This window comes from Pelophylax lessonae (assembly GCF_965119305.1).
Source record: "Pelophylax lessonae genome assembly, chromosome: 6".
NCBI lineage: Eukaryota > Metazoa > Chordata > Amphibia > Anura > Ranidae > Pelophylax > Pelophylax lessonae.
This window is the reverse complement of record NC_138773.1, coordinates 117,622,829-117,643,561: the sequence shown is the minus strand read 5'-3', so window position 1 is coordinate 117,643,561 and position 20,733 is coordinate 117,622,829. Positions and strand designations below refer to the sequence as shown.

The 20,733-nt window shown below is 45.5% G+C and overlaps 1 protein-coding gene across 4 annotated transcripts in view; it reads right to left on the bottom strand.

Moving 5' to 3' along the window:
- Positions 1-20,733, bottom strand: part of SMG1 (SMG1 nonsense mediated mRNA decay associated PI3K related kinase) — a 795,166-nt gene that overhangs the window by 557,518 nt on the left and 216,915 nt on the right. For all 4 annotated transcript variants that reach the window (XM_082260927.1, XM_082260924.1, XM_082260925.1 and 1 more), the window contains exons 18-19: positions 11,671-11,772; positions 4,532-4,672 (exon numbers count right to left, since the gene is read on the bottom strand). In XM_082260927.1, the coding sequence (XP_082117053.1) occupies positions 4,532-4,672; positions 11,671-11,772 (243 nt within the window). The remainder of the gene's footprint in view (positions 1-4,531; positions 4,673-11,670; positions 11,773-20,733) is intronic.

Sequence of the window (20,733 nt, the reverse complement as noted above, 5' to 3'; positions counted from 1 at the left end):
TTCTTAGGCACCACGAAGGTGTGTTTTAAGTTACGCCATAGCTCATTCACCTTATGGTGAAATTCTGCGGGGCAAGGAAAAACCTGCGCCGTCTTGCGGGTCCTGTGTGTACCAAAAGAGAACAACGCCCGGAGGGGTGGGCTCATCCTCCAAATGTAGTGTTTCCTTTACTGCTAGGATCAACTCATTCATAGCTGCACGTTCCTCGGGCGACCCAGGGGGGGGGGGGGGGGGGGGGTCAGTCATCCACCCCTGCGACCTCCGCCTCCCCCTCAGACTCTTGCGGGTGCTGAGAAGAGCGAGACCCCGAAAGGGCCAAGCTACCTACAGCAACCATGTCACACTCAGAATCAGAAGAAAAGGAAATTCTAGGCCTTTTCCTAGCAGCACGTTCAGACATCAGCACATCCATTTTTGACACCAAAGTTGCCACAATAACCGCCAAATTAGTCTGGTTAGAGGATTCAGAGGATCCTGAATACCCCACCAAAGCTGGAGGGAATTTGCTGTCCTGGGATTCCATAACAGAAATAATAATTTTTTTTTTTTTTTTTGTAAACTGGCCCTTTAAACGCGCCGCGGACCGCGCAGCGCACAGCTGTAGAGACTGAGACACAGACCCCCCGCAGGGACAAAAACTGACCAGGAAGATTGCACAAAGTAGGACAGGAAAAGAACAGCAGGACAGAACCCCACAGTGTGTTACCAGCTCCTTCGGTCGGCTCTGTGAGAAAGAAGGAAGTGATGCCACCGCTGGAGGCTGAACTAGGCTGCAGGCCAAGGGAAAATGGAGGCTTCGGCAAGATGGCCGCCGACATGTGCTCTGAAACGATCGCATGCCACACGCAAGATGGCTCCGCAAGGCGCCAAAATCACTACATAGCATGCTGCATGAACGCCCATAATTAAAGCAGAGTCCCGGGCACAAAAACAATATTTTTTTTTTGTGCCCCTCCGCTAGGTAGACCTCACCTGAAAAGGAATTGGATAGTTATTTTTTTATTTTTTTGTTTACTTACCTTGTAATTGAAGATCGAAGATACTCACCTCAGGGTACTTCCTCCCTCGGAGCCGCGGCTCACCCCGTCACTTCCTGTCTCGCTATGATTCCTGGGATCTGAACGTCATAGCTCCCAGGAATCAATGCGACGGCACCGGCCCCGCTCGTCATTTCCGGACAGAAGCTGTTTAGGAATGCGGCGCCGCACCGGAAATGACGAGAGGGGCCGGTGCAGGCGCATTCTGGGACAAGAAGACGCGGAAGAAGACAGAAGAGGACCGCGCCGGCTTCAGCTGCCCACAAGAGAGATGGAAACGCTGTGGAAGAAATTTTATAAGTAAGTATTTCTTCTAAAAGGTAAGTGCGAACCGGGACAGATCAGAGGCTAGCCATTGTGGAATGTGCTAGCCCTGACTGTCCCGGGGGTATGTTTAGTAAAAAATGACTTCTGTGCCCGGAACTCCGCTTTAAGCCAGACATGCTGCCCACACTTAAAATGGCGGACGGGTGGTTTTTCAACCCCGCAGCGGTCGCCGCATGTGTCTGCACCTCCAGCACCCTAAAGTGACCTTAGGAGAGGAACCCCCCACACAGCGCTGCTGTCAGAAAATAAAAACCCCCGCAGGGATCGGGAAAAGGGAGCCCAAAATGCACAGACATAGGGGACACCATAGACACACAGGACTGCCGACCCCAGACAGAGGCCCCACACAGAATGTACTTACCTGTACCCGATTGCGTGGGGTGCCTCATAACAAGCGGGAAACCGCCCACCCTCAAATGGCAGGGGAGTGCCGCCAGCCAGAAACGCAGGACACTAGTAGTGCATGGACGAACTGTGTCCAGTGAGGTAGCCACCTCACATGGCTGCATCCCTGATAGACAGGGATGGGTCGTTTGCGAGGCCAGGGCGAACACATACCCTGCGACACGCTCGATGGCGGGCTGGGATTCCATCTGACCCTCCGTCCTGGAAAACCAGTACGGTCAGTCCGATTCCCGGCTCCGCAAACGCCGTCTTCATCCGAAGATCCAACTAACTAGCACTGAAAAAATAAACAGCTAGCAATGTAAAGAAAAATGACATTTTCAGAAAATAAATCATAAAAGAAAAAGAGGAAGGCTGAGACTGGAGCCTCAGCACAGGGAAGCCTATCCACTCCTAAGCTAGGCAGAAGACAAACTGAATTGGGATGGCTATTGCAGGGGGGTATTGGACTAGAAGGACAGCCCCCATGAGTGTGACTATGTAGATAAATTGTTCTTTTACAAGTCTTATGCCTAGAAACTCCTGTGGAGAGGAATACCCCATTAGTGAAGACTGTGTGAATGGGCAGCAACTGTCAGAGGACGTAAGAGAAATTCAATTTTTTAACAAAGGTTCCCTTTAAAATAAAAAAGACACACTAAGACCGAAGTCCCAGCCTAGTGTCCTACTCCTGCAGGGAGCAGCATAACCCAATGTTTAAGAAGAATACGGAAATGCGTCTCAATGAACGATAGAGAAATTAGGAATTTCAGCTAAATTTTTGATTATGGGTGGGGAATTTTTTAAAGCGAATGTCCTGATGTAATCTAGGTATTCCTAATCTGAAACATATCATAGGATACTATTGCAATTTAAAATATCTTTGCACGTATAGAACGTCTCTGTATTTGCAAAATGATTAGCCAGTAAGTGTAGCAGCTTATGCTAAAGGTTAAAATGTTAATCACTTATATTAACCACCTCCCTACCGGCCACTGTATATATACGTCCTGAGTTTAAACCTAAATACCGGTGTTATGGCAGCAGATAGCTGCCATAACCCTGGTAATTTTTTAAACTGCACGTGATCGGCTTTCCGATAAGGGTGGTCCCAGCGGCAGATTCGCAGCGGGATCACCCTCCGGGATGGCGGAAGAGGTGCCCCCCCCACCCTCCCGCCGCTTACCGGTCCTTTTCCCCGCTTACCAGACCCACCGGCAGCGGGGAAAACGATCGGGTCCCGGATCCTCACAGACAGGATGTCGAGTGAGGGCAAGCTTGCCCTCACTCGACTCTATGCTCTTGGAGGACCGGAGCGAAGGCAAACGTCGTTGCCTAGCAACCGGCTTAAAGGTGAGGTTTTTTTTTTTTTCATCTTCTTTAGTGTACTTGTGAGATCTGAGGACTTTTTGACCCCAGATCTCACAAAAAAGAGGTCCTGTTGTGCCTATTTCTATTAAAAATAAAAATGATCATTTTTTTTTTTTTTAAACGGTGTAAAAATAAAAAATAATAAATAAAATAAATAGTTAAAAAAAAAATTAAAGCGCCCTGTCCCCGTTATCTCGCGCGCAGAAGCGAACGCATACGGAAACCCCGCCCACATAATATGTAAACGGTGTTCAAACTACACGTGAGGTATCGCCGCGATCGTTAGAGCGAGAGCAATAATTTGAGCCCTAGACCTCCTCTGTAACTCTAAGAGGGCAACCTGTAAAAATTTTTAAATTGTCGCCTATGGGGATTTTAAAGTACCAAAGTTTGTCGCCATTCCGTGAGCATGCACAATTTTGAAGCATGACATGTTGGGTATCTATTTACTCGGCGTAACATTATCTTTCACATTATGGAAAAAAAATTGGGCTAACTTTACCGGATTCTTATTTTTTAATTCAAAAAAGTGAATTTTTTTCTAAAAAAAATTGCGTTTGGAAGACCGCTGCGCAAATACGGTGTGATAAAAAATATTGCAATAATCTTCATTTTATTCTCTAGGGTCTCTGCTAAAAAAAATATATATAATGTTTGGGGGTTCTAAGTAGTTGTCTAGCAAGAACTACTGATTTTAGCTTGTAAACACCAAATGTCAAAAATAGGCCTAGTAGGCAAGTGGTTAAAGCAGAACTCCAAAACAAACTAACTTCGCAAACTACGGTAAATCCGCCATTAGTACACCCCTCTACACAAAACACTAAACAATTACATTTGTGAAAATCTTTACTATTGAAGAAAAAAGTCAAATTTAAATTTTCAGGAAGTCTTTTCTGTAATTCAAAAAATACAGCATCTATTCTGCCAAGGAGGAGTTGTTACACCAGGGATTACATCATATCCTCTCCTCTCTCTCTACACTATCACTTCCCATCATCCTTTGGGAATTACAGTGAATGTGGGAGGGTACACTAGGCCTGTACATATTAAATGTGAACAAGCCAACTTCAACATAAATCACATCCACTCATTCTGCAGCCAGCCACACTACTCAGTAAAACACAGCAGGATAGGCAAGTTACAGCCCTTCAAGCCACAAAAGGAGATAAACATATTGCCCTTACTTGCTGGAGGTACAGGTAGCAAAAGCAGCCACTGGTCCCACAAACAGAAAATCACTGGGGATTAACGGTTTTACTTCAAAATTATTGGGCTATTACTGACGAACTACTGAGCTCAGAAGATGGATGGCATAGTTGGTAAAGGTACAAAACCAGCAACAAGGACGTGGGAAAATGTTTTTGGATGGAGTTCTCCTTTAAGACACCATAATTGCAACAAAGTAAGCTTACCCTGATCTATGAGTGCTCCCATACAGAATAAAGCTGATGACATCAGAGAAGTCTTGAGGGTGGAATGTGTTGCAGGGAGACTTGCCCATGTGGTTTCTTATTGCAGTCGAGATTTCCTGCATTTCTATGTGATTGGTGTTACTGTACAGGAAAAATAGAAGTTACATGCAGTTGTTCATACATGGAAAGAAACAAAGAAGTGGTAGAAAAACATAAGAGTTTTAATACGAATGTCAAATAAGTAGCCAGGAAACAAGTATAAAATTGATAAAGCAGACAGTGATAAATCTTCCCTACAAATCATCATGCTGCAAGGCAGATGCAAAAAAAGAACCTGGATAAGTGCCTGACAAAAGACTAAGTTTAGCAAAGAAAAAAAAATACAAATACATAATACAGTATATTAAAACCAAAAAAATTAAAGTTAGGGTTTACACAATGATGAAATACTTATTTGCAAGGATATCGGTAAGTTAAAAAAAGCACCTGTTGATACTTTAAGAAATCTAGTGAGTTTTTGTTCTCTGCCTGTACTGCATTCCTAACAGTTGCTTGTTTTGCAGCCCTAAAAATTCCTGTCTAAAGCCTCGTACACACGCACCGATTGTTGGCCGTAAATTTTCGGCCAACGTCCGATCGGCCGATTGTCGGCTTGTTAGTATGATGCTTCCGACAACCGACTGCGACTTTTCAGCCGAACAAAATCTGGTGTGCATACTATAAAATTTTTGTTGGCCGTCACCAGAACGGCCGATTGTTCGTCAGTCAGTACAGATTTTGGCCGACAAAAGTCAGATGAGCAAGACTGGGCATGCTCAGAGAAGAAAAAACACACGGAAAGTAAACCAGAACATGACATCACTTCTGCAGTTGGTTGTTGTTGGCCGACAAAATTCGTGTGCAGTCTAGAGCACATTTCAACCAACACAACAACACTGGACAAAAGACGGCCGATCGGTCGGCCAACAATCGGTGCGTGTGTACGAGGCTTTAGGGTGACAAAACTGCCCACACACACACACACACACACACTAAAGCTGGCCATAGACCAGTTTTTTTTTTCCTTTCTCCTATAGCATCTATCAAGATGTTCAAATACTTTGGAAGGATTTCTCTGCATCCAGCATTTGCATGCTATTTTCACTATTCCAGAGCCACTTTGGTTTTGGGAGTCATATGCACTGGATGATCCAACGACTCCCAACACCTGTCCTATTCCGACAGGATATTGAGCTACAGACCTCTGAAAAGAAATATACAGGACCAACTCGAAGGGGATTACCATTTTTGCCAGCACTCACACATCTCCGTATTAAGGGACCTTCCAATGTCCTTCGACTCCACCTGGTTTCAAAGAGACATGCACATCTCCTGCAGCAGCAGTATCCTTGCCTGAGATAAATCCAGATTAAACCCAAGTATTACAGGCATCAGGTAAAAATCAAGGCCAAATTCTGAAGGTTTAGCACCCAGCTGAACTTTCTCAGAGTTTGTCATTTGGACATTGTGCATCAGTCTTTGATTCAATTGCTCTCGTAGGAGCATTTTTCTTCCAGGTATCCCACAGTTGGAGTCCCCTGGTATCTCAACCATCCAAAAACCCTAGCCAATACCTTGTTTGTAACACCCTGTGAGCCATGGACTGGCTTGAAGGGTAGCACCACAAACTGGCAGTAAAAATCCTCCACTGCAAAGTTCAGAAATCGCTGGCAAGACCAGAAATATGGGACATGTAGGTAAGCAAACTTGGGATCAACTGACGCCAGGAAGTCTCCCGATGAAGCAAAGCAATCACCGACCAAGAGCTCTTAATTTTTTGATTTTTCAGGAACTTGGGGTCTAAGAAAAGCCTGGACATCTAAGTTCAGCATGGGAAACATGAATCAGGTTGGGGTAAAAACCCTGTGACCTCTCCTCTACCAGCACTGGTTAAATTACCCCTTGAGACTACTTTTTTCAGGGCTCTTTTACGGATCTCTAGGCACTCTTGAGTACATAACATGTGAAGAGGGAAATTCCAGCTGTATCCTCTGGACACCATACTGCGGACCCAGTCATCTGAATCTGATTCTCTGGAAGGGAACATCTGCTTTGCCCAGACCTTAAAGTCACAGTCTTCTTTTCAGCTAAATAAAAGAAGTTATACTTACCTGTTCTGTACAACAATATTGCATAAAGCGGCCCATTACATACTCTTCTGGATTCTATTGCCAGCGCTGTGCGCTTCTTCTCTCCTTTGGGTGCACCCTCAGCAAGAGTGGTGTTGAGGGGGCATCTGTGTTGACGCACTCCTTTAATGCACCTTTTATGTCCATAGACACACAGCATTGGTGAGCTCCACCCCCTCTCACTCCAAACTGGAGTACAACCGGCCTTATGTTAGGATGCATGTGCCATGTAGCCTTTTGTCTGAGGCAACTCTGGACTCCAAGATACCTCTAAAGTGGACTTCTCTACTAAGGATTCCTGATACTTCACAGCTTCCACTTCTTCCTTCTCCAGAGAAACTTACTCCAAAGCTTCACTCACCCAAAAAGATGGAGAACACGTGTTTGCATTCATATAATCAAACAGAGGAGCGATTGTGGAAAAAAACTAGTGATATTCTGAATATATATATATATATATATATATATATATATATATTATATATATATATATATATATATATATATATGTGTGTGTGTATTCAAATGAAAACCAAAGAAGAAGAAAAAAAAAAAAAGAAAAAAGCAAATAACCGTGCAAGGAAAATGGGACAGTCCACATCAGTAGATATTCACTAGCACACCAAGGATCATCAATTTTGTCCAAACGGTTCAAATGATCACATGCCTGACGAAGGGGTCCTGTGTGGCTCGGAGACATTGCACTACACAATTTTGTGATGGGATCATTTGTGAATAAAAACCGTTAGGACAAAATTGACGATCCTTGGTGTGCTGGCGAATATCTATCATACAGGTTCCATTATCCAGCTAGTGGTCGCTACAGCAACAGCTTATTCCTGGAACGTATGCAATAGGAATATGGTCTGTGGCCCACATAAATGACTCCTTCACCAAATATCACCAAAGTGCTGTGCCTTCACTGACCAGAATAGATGCACACTCACTAGATGATAATGTTGTCTAAATTATAGGACAGCAATATACGCATAGATGTAGAATCCTTGGACCAGAAAATCACTGTTTTTCCATGATAACGTTCAGCTAAAGATAAGGGATAATTACTTGGATGGTTTATTCATACCTTTTACATCTCATCAAGATTCACATCCAGCCCAAAACATACAAAGGGATACTTACCATAGTGTAGTAATTATGGCTAAAAACACCATGCCATCAGGCATTTATAATAAAAAGACACCATGTGTCATATCTCTGACTGTCACATGAAAAATGGCAGCCAGGACATCTAAACAGTATCCTCTCACAGCATAAAATAGAAAGCTGCTAAAACTTACATAACCAGCCACCACAAAGAAGCTGAGTGGTGGTGGGACCTCAGGCAGTGAACCACAATTGCTCGACAGCTGTTACACACAATAGCACGTCTTCAGAAGCTTCTCAATACATGCAGTTATCACGTGAAACACCTGTCGAGCAGTTGTGGTTCACTGCCTGAGGTGCTCCCGCCAATCAACTTCTTTGTGGTGGCCAGTTATGCAAGTTTCAGCAGCTTTCTAATTTTACACTTTAAGAGTGGATAATGTATAGATGTCCTGACTGCCATTTTTCCTGTGACGGCCAGAGATGTTTTGACACAGTGTCTTTTTATTGTAAATGCCTGATGGCATCGTGTTTTCAAAAAATTATAATTACTACACTATGGTCAGTATCCCTTTTTAAGTTTTGGACTGGATGTAAATATCGGTGAGACGGACAGTTTATTCTTACCTTTTACAAGTGGTTATAGTTTCTTTGGCAGGAAGTTTACATGGAAAAAACTGATTTCCTGGTCCAAGGATTATACATTATGCGTGTATTACTGTCCTATCATTTAGACACAATTGTCGTTTAGTGTGAGTGAGCATATATACCTGTTGGTGAAGGCACAGCACTGCTGAAGGAGTCATTTATGTGAACCGTCACATTTTCCTTGCACGATTATTCAGACTTTTTTTTGCTTCTTTGGTATGACATATATATATTTTATCAGAATATCACTGGATTTTTCAATGAAGGAATCTAGTAGTCCCCATTGTTCTTCTCCCCACCTCTATGTTTGCGAGAACTCATGGCTTGCCGAGTCCTGTAACCCAGTGTGAAGTAGTCACTCAGCTGAGATTTCAAAACAGTAAAAGCAACCCTCAAAAACATAAGTGCCCCTATACTTGCTGCGCCTTGATGGACAGACGTGCACTTGATTAGTGGTTGCGGAAGGCAGGATGGCTGAGATCAGGCGGAAGGTGTTAATCAGTGTGGGCAACAGAAGCATATAGAAGTTAAAGTATAACTAAATGCAAAACTTTTTTTTTTTTTTAGTTTTAGATCAAGTGGAGTGGGATTGTAACCCATGTCAGTTTATATAGCTGGCTGTGTCCGAGTTAGGCTCCATGTACACGGGACATTGTTAAAAGTCCCTTTGAATGCAGGAATTTTTAGGACGTTTGAAACGTCCGTTCGATCGCGTTTGTACCCGCGTTTAGCGGGCGTTTAGCGGCGTTTGTGTTTAGAAGCGTTCCTAGAGGTCAAAAAAATTATTCCCCTTTAAAATGGAAAAACGCGAACGCTAAACGCGGGTCATCGCGTTCGGACGCGTTTGTAACGCCGGGAAACACACGTTCGAACGCAAATAATTGCGTTCTAAAAACAGTCCCTGAACGCAACTGCCTGCAAATGACTGTAAACGACCTGGTGTACATGGACAGATAAGATAAAATGTAGATGGGTTCAGGGGCTTCTGAAAAAAACGCCCAACTGCTCCTAAACGGCCATTTCCAGCGTCCCGTGTACATGGAGCCTAAGGGAGATTCACCCTCTTTATTTGTCCTGTTTACCATTATCACTGAAAGTAAATATAAAAGAAAATCCCAAATATTGGGCTGTCCCCAGAAAAGTAATAGAAGGGAAAATTGTTCTGGTGACCTGGGGGTCCCCAAGGAATTCCCTTAATTTGCAGGGATTTTCTCTCACTTCCTGTTTGGCTATAGGACGCAAAATGAAATCTCCACAATGGGACACAGATGACGGGAAAAAAAAAAAATGACAGGGGTTATAACCCTCCTTTACTCTATCCAAAAGGGGGGGGGGGGGAGAATAATTTTACCTATAGTTCTACTTTAACCACTTGCCGACCGCCCCACACATATTTACTGTCGCAGGGCGGCTTGGCTGCGCATCATCAAATAGATCTACACGATTATGTTAATGTGGTCTTTGCGCCGAGCGGCGCCAGAGCCGCGCTCTTGCTGTGATTAGACACAGCGGGAGCCAGACCGCGAGAGGAGCGGGCATGATCGCCGCCGGCCTCCCGCGATCTGCAGGGAAACAGACAGGAGAGCCGCCTGCCTCATGCCTCATTTAGCCGCATGTAAACAAGGCAGGCGGCTCTCCTGTCAGACAGGCACGACGAGATTGTGTGTCTCAGTAAAGCTGAAACACCAATCTCTGTGTTGCCTGTCACGGTGCCTTCCCCTCTGCAGTTAGTAAGCACAATTTAGGAGCACACTTAACCCCTTGATCACCCCACAGTATTAACCCCTTCCCTGCCAGTGTCATTTATATAGTAACAGTGCATATTATTTAGCACTGATCACTGTATTGGTGTCACTAGCCCCCACAAAGTGTCACTTAGTGTAAGATTTGTCCGTCGAAATGTCACAGTCCCGCTAAAAATCGCTGATTGACGAAATTTCTAATAAAAACAACAACAAAAAATAAAAAGTACAAAAATCTATCCCAAAGTTTGTAAACGCTATAACTTTTGTGCAAACCAATATACGCTTTTGGGATTTTTTTTTAACAAAAATGTGGCAGAATACAAATTGGCCTAAACTGAAAAGAAAAATATATATATTTTTTGTAATTGAGAATGTTTTATAGCAGAAAGTTAAAAATATTGTTTTTTTTCCCAAAATGGTCGCTCTTTTTTTGGTTTATAGCACAAAATCTAAAAACCGCAGAGGTGATCAAATATCACCAGAAGAAAGCTCTATTTGTGTGGGGGGGGGGGGGGGGGGACGGACATCATTTGTATTTGGGTCCAGCATTACACGACCGCGCAATTGTTAAAGAAAAAGAGTGCCGAATCGCAAAAAATGGCCTGGTCATTAAGGGGGTAAAACCTTCCGAGGCTGAAGTTGTTAATGGGACACAAAATAGCTAACCAGCCTGCCCATTTTAAACACTGCATCAACCTGTATACCCACCACAAGGGGGGAACCTGCATGTCCTGATGCCACCCTGTGCTCTAAAAGCCCACAGACAGAGGAAACATTAAGAGGGCTGCCACAACTTAACAGAAGAACTTACCAGTCCATGCTACCTGGTCTAGTAAGCCTTAAATTGCCCCATCACAACAGGCATCCTTTATAGGGCCTTTAGGGACTAGACTCCATTTACAGGAGCATGGTTGTCCTGGACCTATAGAGCACCCTGCCAGCAGGAACACCGGGTACGCTGTACAATGGAGGTCAGTGTCCACAATATCAAGTGCTGAACAGCAAGTATTATAAGGCCATCCCCATTCTTGTATATGGTGTCCGGGTACAGTCGTTCTTGGCCTGCTATCAGTAGTGACTAACCAGAATAGAGCTTACCTCTGCCCAGAAAGGGGTGTTAGGAAGAGGCCCAAAGATATAGAAAATAGTCCAGAAAAAAAAATAGATCTTCAGAGAGAATATGGAAAGCATCCACCACCCCTTTAAAAAATAGCACAAAAAACTGAGGCTTAGCTGAGCTGGGGAAAGGTTATGCCTGGGCAAGGATTCCTGGCTCTTTGTGGCCAGTTTTCATTCACTTGAAGGTTGCAGCACAATCCATACTATTACCTTTGTCCTGTGATGTATGTTTAGAAAATAGTGAATTTTAGTTATGGATTTTAGACAGGTTTTACTTTTATAAACATAAATAAAACCTATTGCATATTTCTTACTATCCGTAGACAAAATACATGCAATGTCAACAACACATTACCTTAAAACAATGTCCAATGGAATAGACTTCAAGAGTTTCCCAAAAGCTTGTCTGAGCCGAATACCACTGGAGACAAGCTGCACACGGCACACATCAATACACCTAACGGTAGGTAAAATATATGTGTATCATTATCTCTTTATAAAATATCATGCAAAAAACAATTGCTAACAAAAAGCCAAAAACACCTGTTCTCTGAAGATCAACAACTGGAAAGGGAATGCTTTACAAGAATGAGCATTTGTCCCTTCCTTCTGTATTATGTCTGCAGCTCCCTTACAACATCTTCTCTTAGAACATCAATGCCCTAACACAAGCAGGGCAAAATGATGAAATGCCCACAAGACAGAGCAGATTTACACTAAGTAAAATACACTAATATTGATGTGTTTTTAAATATCATGAACTTTATTGCACACACCACACAGTGCATCCGGAAAGTATTTACAGCGCTTCACATACTCTTAGACGTACATCTTAAGGAGAAAAACATTCAGGGGTATGAAAGATGATTACGGCCACACACACCTACACAGGTTGAACTGGATGGACTATGGTCTTTATTCAACCTCACCTACTATGTAACTTTATTCACATTTTGTTATGTTACAGCCTTATTCAAAAATGGATTAAATTCATTATTTTCTCAAAATTCTACAAATACCCCATATTAACAACATGAAAGAAGTTTGTTTAACCACTTGCCAACCAGGCCAGAGCTGGCTTTTTTCTGGGAGGGCGTACTATGACATCCTCCCAAAATCACGCTTCCCCGCGCGTCCCCTATGGCACGCACACAGAAGTGTCCAGCGCATCACGGATCCTGGTAATAGGCCAATGACAGCGGCCCTTTACCATGTGATCGCTCCGACCAATGATGGAGCGATCACTTGTGAACAAACAGAAATCCATTCCACATCCATGCCACGTCAGTGCTCATCCATGCCACATCAGTGCCAAGTTATTGCTCATCCGTGCCACGTCAGCGCCCACAAAATTGTAATGGGTAGTCAGGAAATAACAGTGCTCCCTGAATGTTGGGCCTCTGTATGTAGATATGCTGTGTAAAAGTCTCACATATGTGGTATCGCCACATATGCAGGAGGAGCAGCAGAATGTATTTTGGGGTGTAGTTTTTGCTATGTACATGCTATGTGTTATATCATATCACTTATAAATGTACAACTTTATGTAAAATAAAAAAAAAAAAAAAAAAAAAAAAAGATTTTTGTAAGATCTTACCGTAAAATCTTTTTCTCTGATGTCCAATGACAAACACAGCCTCATCTTTATGAGCTGTGTGGGTTATGCTGCCACGTGCAGGAGTAGTCTAGGCAATATGTTAGTACAACGTTTTACATATACAAGCCCATGGGGCTGTCCCTCCAGACCTAACCCTCACAGACACAGCCCAGCACATCAGTTTAGTTGCAGAAGGGAGGACAAAAAAACATCCCCATCAGAGGGGCGGGTGCTGCGTCTGTCTTTGGACATCAGAGAAAAAGATTTTACATTAAGATCATACAAAAATCTTATTTTCTCTATCGTCCATTGACAGACGCAACCTCATGTTCATGAGCTGTGTGGGACATCCCAAAGCAGTATAGGCATGAGGGGGTGGAAAGAAAAAGCAACCAGAAAGTAAACTCCAAAGGCTAAACCTAGTCAACTGGGTAACATGAAGCTCAATTAAAACATGAGCTCATCCAGGTAAAAGACCCCTAAGAGAATAAGAAAAAAAAAAAAAAAAAACATTCTCTTATGAAACCGCAGCCTGCAAAGCCTTGTGGCCAAAAGACGCATCTGAAGAAGCCAACAAATCCACCTTGTAAAATTTGGTAAAGGTGTGCACATACAAACAAGTTGCTGCCTTACAAACGTACAACCGAGGCCTGATGGCGAAAAGTACAAGAAGCACTCTAGTAGAATGAGCCTTCACAGGGAAAGGAGGAACCTGACCCTTGAGTGAATAAGCCTGAACAACCGTCTGCCTGATCAATCTCAAAAAGGTCACAGCGGACGCAGCCAAACATCTGCGAGGACCGTCCGGAAGGACAAAGAGTCAGATTTTCTAAAGGACTCAGTAACCGTCAGATAAACCCTTATCGCCTGAACCACATCCAGAGAGAGTAAGGCAACTTCCTTGGGAAGTGTAGGCTTAGGACATAAAAGCAACATGATGTCTTCATTAAGATGAAAATCAGATCCCACCATAGGGAGAAAAGACTGCTTTGGCCGGAGAACCACTTTATCCCTGTGGACCACCAAATAAGGCGGACAAAATAGCGCCGCCAACTCAGACTCTGCGAGCAGAAGTGATAGCCACTAGGAAGGCAACCTTCAGTGACAATGAAAGCAGAGAAATCTCCCTAATAAGGGAGGCTTTTGAAGAACAGACAAAACCAGAATGAGATTCCACGGCGGTAACGGGGATCTCCTCGGAGGAGCCAGATGACACACCCCCTGGATGAAAGTGTGAATCAAGCTATTAGTAGCCAACGGATGCTGGAAGTAAATAGCCAAGGCCAACACCTGGCCCTTGATAGCACCCAACTACAAGCGCTGCTAAACCCCTTTTTGTAGAAAGGCCAAAACCCTAGCTATAGAAAACAAGTGAGGGTGCAACTGCAGCGATTCACATTTGATCGGCAAGGAAGACTCTTCCGACGCCCAAATCCCCTGGGAACAGAGCTTCCCCAGCACTCCACCCAAACCTGACAGGCTGGCGTCCGTGGTGACAACCGTCCAAATAACAGGCAGGAAGGACTTGCCTGGCCCAGGGCAGCTGACCGGAGCCACCAAGAAAGAGCTGACTTTGTAAGATGGCTCAAGCGAATCTTCTCGTCCAATGACCGAGGATCTCTGTTCCATTTCGCCAGAATCTCCTTTTGCAAAGGTCTCGAGTGAGACTGAGCAAATGGGACTGCTTTGAAGGTCGAAACCTTGAGACCCAGGGCCCTCATGCAAGTCCACAAAGAGGACTGATCGGTCTCCATCAGCAACCTGACTGCTTTTTGCAGGTTCTTAAATTTGTCCAGGGGGAGAAAGACCCTTGCCAGAGCAGGGTCGAGTGTCAGCCCCAGATAAGTGACCCGTACTGAAGGCGTCAGAGCAGATTTCTTGAAATTGATCGGCCACCTGAATTCCTAAAGGGTCTGAATCGTGATAGACACGTTGCTCAGCAGATCTGAGTGGGAGTCTGCTCGCAACAGGAGATCGTCCAGATATTCCACAATTGTAATACCGCACTGACGTAACAAGGCCAGCACGGGGGCAAGGACCTTGGTAAATACTCTGGGAGCGGAGGCGAGACCAAAGGGTAACGCCACCAACTGAAAGTGCTCCTCTGCCACCACAAAGCGAAGAAATCGCTGGTGTCTGTCGAAAATGGGGACGTGGAGATACACATCTTTGAGATCGATGGAGGCCAGAAAATCCCCCTGACTCAATGATGCCATCACTGACCGAATGGACTCCATTAGAAACTTCTGCACCCACACAAAGCGGTTCAGAGCCTTGAGGTCCAGAATTGGGAGCACCTTGCCCTCCTTTCTGGGATCCGTGAACAGGTTTGAATAGAAACTTTGAGAGCGTTCCTGCTGAGGAACCGGCATAATAACACCTTGAGCCAGGGGCATTGCACAGCCTCCAGCAGATTCTTCAAACGCTCTGGAGACTGCTGAAGGGACAAGCAGGGAGGCAGGCAGGGACAAGAATTTAATCTTGTATCCGGAACAAATCAGTTTGCGAAACCAATCGTCCTAAATGAAGGAAGGCCAGGGTTCCTGGAAGAAGCGCAGACGTCCCCCAATACCCCTGAGCTGGATGGGGGCTCCTTCATGCCGAAGAGGACTTGTCAGCAGTACCGGACTGACCGGCCTTGGACGTGCCCCAATTCATTTTAGCCCCTCCAGAAGCTCTGAACAGCTTACCTTTTTCTTGCGCCTCGGAGGCATGAAAAAAAACTGATTGTGAGCAGAAAAAGAGGGACCCCGCTTAATATGGTGAGTCTTACCCTTGGAGGATTGAGGAAGAAGAGTACTCTTCCCGCCAGTCAAGCCCTTGATCAACTTATCAAATTGAGTCGCCAAACAAACGCTCCCAGAAAGGGGAGGTTAACTAGGGCTTTCTTAGAAGCTTGGTCAGCCGATCAGCTCTTCAGCCAAACCATGCGTCTCAAGGTAATGCCCATGGCCGAAACCCTGGCCAACAGGGGAGCCAAATCCATTGACACATCACACAGGAACGCAAGAGACTGGATCACCTGGTCCAACAGTTCAAGCCTCGGGGTCCAAAGACTCACGCAAACCCCTAATCTGCTCCGTCACCGTCTGAGAGACTAAAAAAAGATACAAACAACAGTTTCAAAATGGAACCCGCCAACACGTGAAGATGGTGGGAAAGGGATTCCACCCACCAGTCCACTGGATCCGTAAAACCAGGTAATCTTCCACAGGCACAAGTGTAGATTTGTGTAATCTGGAGACAGGTTAGTCCACTTTAGGTGGCACCATCCAACGGTTGAAGACCTTTTTTTTTTTTTAGCAAAAGGATACCGGCGTTTAAAGCATTTTGGCACAATTAACACGTGCTTAAAGCGCCGCCATTGGTAATTCACAATATCGTGAAAAGTGTCGGGACAAGGGAAAGCCTTGCCAGCTTTCTGAGACTTCTGGGAGCCAAAAGCCACCCGCGTCCCTGCCGGCGTGGGCTAATCCTCCAATTTTAAAGTGTCAAGTACTGAAATAATCAGGGATTCCACTAAAGTGTGTTCCTGCTCTGCGGTTGAAGAGGACAGGTCCTCAATCATCTGACTGAGGACAGCGACCCCTCAGGAAGGGGAGCATCCGGGGCAACCTCATCATCCTCTGAATCAGAGGACACTTCCATAGACAGGCAGCGGCTGTTTTCGGCTATTAACCTTTTACATGACTAAAAATGGATTTTTGTAAAATCTTACCGTAAAATCCTTTTCTCTTAGCTCATCGACAGACGTAGTCCTCGGTGATACACCACCTTCGGGTTATGTTACCTCCGCAGGAGCAGGACTAGACAGGAAATTAAAAAGCTCTGGCCACACCCTAGGGGCAGTCCCAGAGGGTATATCCTCTCTCTCTCTGCCTCAGCAAATCAGTTATGTGAAAAAGCAGTGCTTAGAGAATTTAACCCAACCCAACTCCAAAATAGAGGGGCGGGGACTACGTCTGTCGATGAGCTAAGAGAAAAGGATTTTACGGTAAGATTTTACAAAAATCCATTTTTCTCTAGCGCTCATCGACAGACGTAGTCCTCGGTGATACACCACCTTCGGGACGTCCCAGAGCAGTATCACAACTGAGGGGTGGGAAAATGGAAATCAAATCCCAATCTAGAAGGCCCAACCGGTGCCAACTAGAAGTTTACAATGCTCATCCTTAATGATGAGACTCAACAAAAAAATTTTCAAACAGAAAAAAAAAAAAAAAAACCCTCGAGGTAGACCACCGGTCTCCTCAAATTGCGGCCTGCAAAACCTTGCGGCCAAATGAGGCATCCGCCGATGCCGTCACATCAATTTTATAGAATTTTGTAAAGGTATGTACCGACGACCAGGCGGCCGCCTTACATACCTGGACCACTGACGCCTGATGGCGAAAGGCCCAGGAAGTACTGAGCGCTCGAGTGGAGTGCGCCCTAACAGGGAACGGAGGACTCTGACCCTTAATAGAATAAGCCTGTACCACCGTCTGTCTAATCCATTTGGCAATGGTTGCGGCAGATGCAGGCAAACCCTTTCTGGGGCCATCCGTGATCACAAAAAGTGAATCCGTCTTACGGAATGATTCCGTAGCTTTCAGGTATACCCTGATTGCCCGAACCACATCTAAGGAATGCAACGCATGTTCCCGATGATGCTTGGGCTGAGGACACAAGGAAGGTAGTACAATATCTTCATTCAGATGAAAATCTGAAACCACCTTAGGAAGAAAAGATGGCTTAGGATGAAGTACTACCTTATCCCTATGAATCACTAGGTATGGGGACTGGCATGATAATGCAGCCAGTTCTGACACCCTGCGAGCAGAAGTAATAGCCACCAAGAAGGCCACCTTCTGGGATAAAGTAAGCAAGGGAATCTCCCTGATGTTTTCAAAAGGAGGTTTCTGTAGAACCGACAAAACCAAATTAAGATCCCAGGGCGGTAAGGGCGCGCGGACTGGAGGAGCCAGGTGCCGCACCCCCTGGATGAAATTCCGCACCAAGGATTTGGTAGCTAACGGCTTCTGAAAGAAGATTGCTAATGCTGAAACTTGACCCTTGATGGTGCTCAAGGCTAGCTTCTGCTCAACCCCTTGTTGCAAAAAGGCCAATATTCGAGACACCGAATAGGTACGTGGAGGAAATCCTAAAGATTCGCACCACGCAATATAAGTCTTCCATGTGTGATAATAGACTTTGCTGGAAGTCGCTTTCCTTGCTTTAATAAGGGTAGGAATGACAGAAGTAGACAAACCTCTGTCCTTCAGTACTTGGGTCTCAATGGCCAGGCCATTAAAACCAGCGACTGTAAAGCACGAAGGTAACTTGGTCCTAGAGACCACAGACACTCCCTGAGACGAAGTTCCCACGGAACGTCTGCGACTAGCATGTCCAAGTCGGCCAGGCCGGCTTGAGGAGGCCAGCCTAGAATCTCTAGGACCACTAGCGCTGATTGGATCTGAACCAGGCGTCCCTAGAGCTATCTGGCCCCGACCATCCGAGAAAGTCTGGTCGTTTTCTGTTTCCACACATTTATCAGATACCTGATTGCTATCAGGAAGGGTGATCTTTTCTGGTTGAACCTCAGGGACCGAAGTCACCCGACTAGAGGCTGCTTGGCCTATCTGGTCAACCAGATCCGATTCCTGTGAGGTATCGGGACTAATCTTAGGAAAGGGTAAAGGAAAAGATCTATTCAGGGAACGGTAACTACCGCTTCCTGTAGTACTTAAATGTTGGAAGGGAAGAATCGCACCGGTAGTAGTAGTTGATGCTCGATCTGATGTCCTGAATACCGGTGAAAACGTCCCCCCACCCTGAAACCGGGTGGGGGCGCACCTTCAGGCTGTGTACTCCTTTGCTTCGGGTTTGGCTGGGTTGGTCCTCTGCTTGTCCGACCAGCCCTTCTTGAATCCTCCTGGAGGAGTCTTGCCTTTCCCGCTAGTACCAGCCGGGCACCCTTTATGGGCGGTAAAGAAAGGTCCTCGCTTGTTGCGAGGTCCCTTAGTTTTTGCAGCCTGTGGCAAGAAAGTGCTCTTGCCCCCAGTGGCATCCTTAATGATTTCATCTAGGTTGGCCCCAAATAGACGATTCCCCTGAAAAGGGAGATTGGTCAAGGTCTTTTTGGAACCTAGGTCAGCTGACCAGCATTTTAACCACAGCACACGTCTGAGGATCACTGCTAACTTAGATGCATGCCCTAATAAGGGAGTTGTGTCCAAGGCTGCGTCACAGATAAACCGTAGCCCTTGTATGATCTGTTCCATCAAATCAGATGTCTCCTGGGGAATATCTTTTCCCCTAAGATCTTGGCGTACCATTTTCGCCCATTCCGTAAGTGTCTGGGAAACTAGACCAATAACAATTACTGGTCTAAATGCTGACCCTATCAGAGAAAAGATAGTGCGGGACTCTGCTTCTATCTTTCGATCCACCGGATCCTTAAAGGACGAAGTGTCCTCCACTGGAATAACCGTGCCTTTATTCAGCCTGGAAATAGGCGGATCCACGACTGGTGGTACCGTCCATTTCTTAATGATGGATTCCTCAAACGGATAGCGTCTAGCAATACGCTTGGAAATAGTAAAGGTACGTTTAGAATGCTCCCATTCTCCTTTAATCTGATTACCAAAACATTTAGGTACCGGAAAAGCCTTCGCCATCTTAATGGGCTTATTAGTACCGAAAGGCCTCTCTGTTTCAGTTGCCTCTGCCGGTAAAGCCTCAAGTTTTAAGGTTTCTTGCACTGCCACAACTAGTGCGTCCACCAATGCTTCTTCCTGAATTATAGCAGAAGAAGCGTCCTCCTCACTGTCTGAGGGGGCTTTACCTGGGATAACAGCCCTTGCAGAGGAACCTGCAACTGCCGTGACCATCTCTGAATCTGAGTCAGAGGTGTCAGATAGTATAGGGGTAGGCGGGGGTCGCTTCCTTGACCCCCGTCCCTGACAGGCCGCCTCCACCCGAGCCACCATAGACTCCAATATTGCTGTAAATGATTCTATACTCTGTGCACCGGCGGGTCCCGAGGCCCCCTCGAGGGAAACAGGTGGGGGAATATGTGTGGCAGGGTCCATAATAACTCCAGTTACTTCCTGGATAATATAATTCAAAAGAAAAAACTTTTTTTTTTTTTTTTTTTCTTCTGACCCCCAGCGCCACAAAAAAGCCCCTTAGTGTTACCTGCTAGGGATCCCTATCGATCGAGAGAGAGAGAGATAGACCCCCAGGCTCACCACTTGATGCTCAGAGTTAAACTGCAACAGCTTACAGCGCTGTCTTGACAAACAGGAAGTCTTTTGGCTGGCTGCCCAGGAAGAAGGGAGGCGGCTCCGCCCCTCTGCACGCCTTCCGGCGCCTCCCCCAAGCTCCACGAGGTGTAGGATCACCTCAAACATGGCCGCCCCCATGCTGGAGACACGAGGCTACGCCAAAATGGCGGCTCGTGCGATCCAGCAAAAAAAATGGCGGCGGCCTGTGCTGACTAGCGGTGTGCTGCAGGGCACACAACACTCTCTCTGCATGGGGATATGGCGTGGTTGGCGGTACCGGCCCTGGCGGACCGCATGGCCGTTCGGGAGGCCTGCTAATAGCTGGAGATCTGATTTGGAAGGCAGTCTACATGTCCGTGGCTTCTGACTGGTAGGTAGCTTATACTTAACCCATAAGATTCCCAGAATGCCACAGATTACATCTTTAAAACATGTATACAATAGATTGTTAGCTCCCAAACCAAGCCTCCTGGCTTTTTGCACACATAAAATCACACTCAAAGTAGGAGGATTTGTGACATGTTATAGGATAGAAAGGACTCTTTCTTACCAT